Source organism: Triticum urartu, unplaced genomic scaffold, assembly GCF_003073215.2.
Source record: "Triticum urartu cultivar G1812 unplaced genomic scaffold, Tu2.1 TuUngrouped_contig_7800, whole genome shotgun sequence".
NCBI lineage: Eukaryota > Viridiplantae > Streptophyta > Magnoliopsida > Poales > Poaceae > Triticum > Triticum urartu.
In genome coordinates, this window is record NW_024118681.1 from 1 (window position 1) to 4,411 (window position 4,411).

At 45.2% G+C, this 4,411-nt stretch overlaps 1 protein-coding gene across 1 annotated transcript; it reads left to right on the forward strand.

The window, feature by feature from the left end:
• The first annotated feature begins 1,248 nt into the window (after positions 1–1,248).
• On the forward strand, positions 1,249–3,498 carry LOC125531673 (chaperone protein ClpB1-like). The gene is made up of 6 exons (XM_048695991.1): positions 1,249–1,861; positions 1,959–2,059; positions 2,199–2,536; positions 2,624–2,894; positions 2,970–3,167; positions 3,298–3,498. Exons 1-6 carry the CDS (start codon positions 1,447–1,449, stop codon positions 3,496–3,498), a joined length of 1,524 nt encoding a protein of 507 aa, XP_048551948.1. The 5' UTR covers positions 1,249–1,446.
• The last annotated feature ends 913 nt before the right edge of the window (positions 3,499–4,411 follow it).

Consider the following 4,411-nt stretch of genomic DNA (forward strand, 5'->3'; position numbering starts at 1 on the left):
GGTCACAATAGTGGCGGACATAGCCGTGGCACCGGCAAAACTATTTTGGGAAAGTTCTAGTGGCGGGTGAAAAAAGCGCATGTCACTGCTAAATGCTCAGCAGTAGCGGGAAGTAGTCGTCACCCGGTGCAAAGTGTCAAGTTTTGAAAAGTGGTGGTTTTCCGAGATCTATGACGCGAAAGTGGTGGTTTTATACATTTTACTCGTCAATCCCAGAATACCCAGATCACGCAGAACTACGCTACCAAAGAATAACACAGAAAGATTGAGAACAACGTCACGCTATGCCCTAGTACATCTAAACTCCGCAACAACGACCTCAAGAGGTAGAACGGCACAAAGCATCGCCATTGCCTAGTCCACAATGGACAAAGGCTTTCACCCGGAAGCCGGACACAAAAGGAACACCACGATGACGTTCAAGAAGAGAGCGGCGCCCACGAGTGTCGGCGGCGGCGGCGAAAAAGTGTTGAGCTTTCCCTCAGCATCCCTCTCATGCCAGCACAAGGACTTCAGGAGAAGCGCGACAAGTTCAGATCCCTAGATTTGGATCCCACGGTGAGAGATAGAGAGTGCGCTCGAGCTACCCGCCGCTATATCTCTCGTCGCCCACATCAAAGAGACATAGCCACCACTGTCCCGTGATGCTCGCGGGAGAGCCACCCAGACTTACCTGCTTCCCGCGCGTGCGCCCATCCGTACTCCTGCGTACGTGGCTTGATTTGATTGAAACAAAATAAAACCTGGCCCCACCCTCTTAAAATCAGGAGGGGAGAGGGATAATTAGATTAGAAAGGAAAAAAAGAAAAAAAACAGCCATAGAATGAAGTGAGAGTATGGATGGGAGCATGGGAAAGGAGCAGGCAAGCTAGATCCCCATGCTAGGGACTACAAAACTCTCAGTCAAATTGCCTACCTAAAAGCGACGCACCGATTTTTTTTTTCAAACTAATGCATCCAGGGCACCAATAATAAGAATCCAAGTCGTTTGGAGTCGTGCGCACGTACAGAACCCTATCTGTCTGTGCGTAGGGTGCAATATATCGATCGAATCCAACAGAACAACTCTTCTACCGCGGCTGCTCTTTCTTCTTCGGCACGTCAAACATGTTGCGGAAGGACGAGGTGGCCGCGATCCTCTCCGGCGCAGCTTTCGTCTGGTCTGCGTGGAAGTTATACAACGTAGACGCCGATCTGTTGCCTCGGTTCCCCTTCAGACTCACCATCTTGGACGCCAACAGTGTTGATCCGGTCATCGGCCGCGACAACGAGATCGACCGCGTCATCTGCATCCTCTGCCGCCGGACCAAGAACTGTGCCGCGCTCGTTGGAGCCGCGGGAGTCGGCAAGACCGCCATCGTCGAGGGCCTCGCCCGACCCATCGCCGCCGGGACGGTCCCCGACCTTCTCACTGGAGCGCGCGTCGCAGTGCTCGATGTCGGGGCGATGATCGCCGGGACCTCGTTGCGCGGCCAGTTCGAGCAGCGCTTGAAGGAGACCATCAAGCAGGCCGAGGACGAAGGCGGTAAACTGATCCTCTTCGTAGACGAGATGCACATGCTTATTGGCGCAGGCGATCGAAGAGGCACCGCCGACGCCGCTAACATCCTCAAGCCGGCGTTGGCCCGAGGCCGCCTCCGTTGCGTCGGTGCTACCACCTCTCAGGAGTATTACAGGTACATTGAGCAGGATGCGGCGCTTGAGCGCCGGTTCCAGAAGGTCGAAGTCGGAGAGCCGAGCATGCAAACCACTCTTGCCATCCTGCAGGGGCTGAAGCAGAAGTACCAAGAGCACCATGGCTTGAAAATCGACGACGAGGCTCTTGTTGCTGCTGTAGAGCTCGCTGCCCGTTATATTACCGGTACGTACGCTCATGAAATCATCAAGAATTGGTTTGATTCATTACTCTTTTAAATTGGTGCATCTTGAAGAAAATTGTTGTCCTTTTTTTGTTCCAGGTCGCAAATTCCCTGATAAAGCAATTGATCTCATGGACGAGGCATGCACTACGGTAAAGTTGCGTGTCAGCAAACAAAGAGAAATGAATGCACCGAGGGAGGTACTGGTTGGTCCAGGCCATGTCACAGAGGTCATTCCTAATCACATACGTCTGAGTGCTTTCTACTATTTCATCATTAATTATTATTATTATTATTATTATTATGCTCTTAATTAATGTTTTCTAATATTGTTTGAAGATTGTGAGCCGGTGGACTGGAGTTCCTATCACTACACTCGATCAAGAGGAGGAAAAACTGACTCATCTAATAGATAGGCTTCATGAGCGAGTTGTTGGTCAGAATGAAACAGTTAGTTTGGTTGCACAAGCAGTGCTACGTTCTAGGGTCGGCATTGATAAATCTGGTCAACCGATATGTTCTTTCCTCTTTTTGGGCTCGATGGGTGTTGGGAAGACAACACTTGCTAAAGCTCTTGCGGAGAAGCTATTTAATAATGAGAAAATGTTAGTTCGTTTAGACATGTCTGGATATGCTGAGAGTGGATCTTTGTCGCGTCTCATTGGAGGACCTCGAAGGTTTGACTTGTACACTTGTTGCAAGTGTATTTCATTTTTATGCTTCGTCGATCACCATGTCTCACCTTTTCATTTGACTTCCTAAAGCTATGAAGAAGAGGGACAACTCACCGAGATAGTCAGGCGCCGGCCATATAGTGTTATCCTTTTTGACGACATGGATAAGGCAAATCCTTCGATACTCAAGCTTTTTGTTCAACTCCTGAATGATGGTATGTTGGTTGATGGCAAAGGAAGAGACGTAGATTTCAAGAATACAATCATTATTATGAGTTCAAATCTAGGATCGGAGCACCTATCTGCTGAAGTGGGAGGAGAAAACACTATGGAAAATGCACGTGATCTTCTCATGAAAGAGGTATGCTAATCAATCCCAAACGGTCCCTTGTAATGTCCTCAGTGATTAATTGTCATATAATACTTGTTTGTGCAGGTTGAGAAACATTTCAAGCCTGATCTTAGGAACAGACTGAGCGAGATTGTGATATTTGAGCCGCTTTCACACAATGAACTGAGGGAAATCTTGAAAATCCAAATGAAAAGTGTCGTCGATATGATGGCTAAGAAGTGTATTTCTCTATCTATGGCAGATGCCGCCTTGGGAGTCATTTTGTCGGAATCACACGACACGGTAAGCATAGCTTCTTACCACAATCAGCGGACGAGAAAGGCATCATATATAGTTTTTAACTGGAAAATATTTATTTGAGTATTTGTTTGTATGACTTGTTAATCCATGCATCCTTCTTGGATGCTCATAGGTGAACGGTGCGAGGCCTATAAAGATGTGGGTAAAGAAGCATGTGACGATAGTTCTTTCAAACATGTTGGTCAATGGAGAAGCATGTAAAGGCTCAACGATCTCCATAGATGCTAGTGACGATAAGAGGGGGTTGAAGTACCGAGTATTGAAGAAGCAGGAGATGGCTGATCCATTAGGCCTGCTACAAGTTATGCTGTAAACATCACTTCTAGAACAAAAAAAATATGAAAAGGAAGATGAACTTGCATATACTTGGTAGTTTCGCAAAAGAAAAGGACTTGCATATACTTATATATAGCGGCATCTGATATATGGGTTGTTAGTGATTTACCCAGGTTTATATGTAACATGACTTTGCTATCTTCCGCTCGTTCTGAAATATAGCATCAGATCAGATGCTAGCGCTGTAGCTTGTTTGCATAGGTGTCTAAGAGTAGCCATATTTTAATTAGAAGGGCCTAATTACATGCATGTGTAGAAAAAAATGATGATGTCAGTCTAGATTTCTTTTAAAATTGAAAATTTAAAATGTTGAGGAAATCGTTAACTGATAGCTGCTCGGTCGGATAGGGAGTAGGGGATTAATAGGCTAATCAGCAAGTTAATCGGCCATTTAATCAATTAATCGGATGATTTATCGGGTTATCGGCTACTCGGAGACCCTATGAGTAGGGATTAATCGGCAAGTTAACTGGTTAATCGGATGAATTCTTGAACAGTGATTGAGAGATTGTTTTCAGATAAAAGATTCATAGCGACGAGACTTTCAAAACTAGATCTCATGTTACTATGTTTTGACAACTTTTTGGGGGTAAAATGTTACCATGCTTGTTCTACGTAAATGTGTTATATAAGTTGTCATGTAGATAATAATTTCATTCTAGATTCTTCTATTTTGAAACTTCAAAATGTTTTGTAGCTCCAATCATATGCCCGATTGAAAAATTGTTTTCACATAAAGAATCAACGCAGCGACACCTTCAAAACTATATCCCATGTTGATATGTTTCGATGACTTTTTTGGTTAAAAAGTTACCAGGCCTAGCTAAAGTATTTATCAGTTCTGTTGTGCACATATTGCTATGCTATTCACATATGAGTTATAGGGGGTG

Coding starts and splice junctions, on each gene's coding strand:
- LOC125531673 (XM_048695991.1), top strand. CDS start 1,447: ATGATCGCCGGGACCTCGTTGCGCGGCCAGTTCGAGCAGCGCTTGAAG. Junction 2,537..2,623: donor CTCATTGGAGGACCTCGAAG/GTTTGACTTGTA, acceptor GACTTCCTAAAG/CTATGAAGAAGAGGGACAAC. Junction 3,168..3,297: donor TGTCGGAATCACACGACACG/GTAAGCATAGCT, acceptor GGATGCTCATAG/GTGAACGGTGCGAGGCCTAT.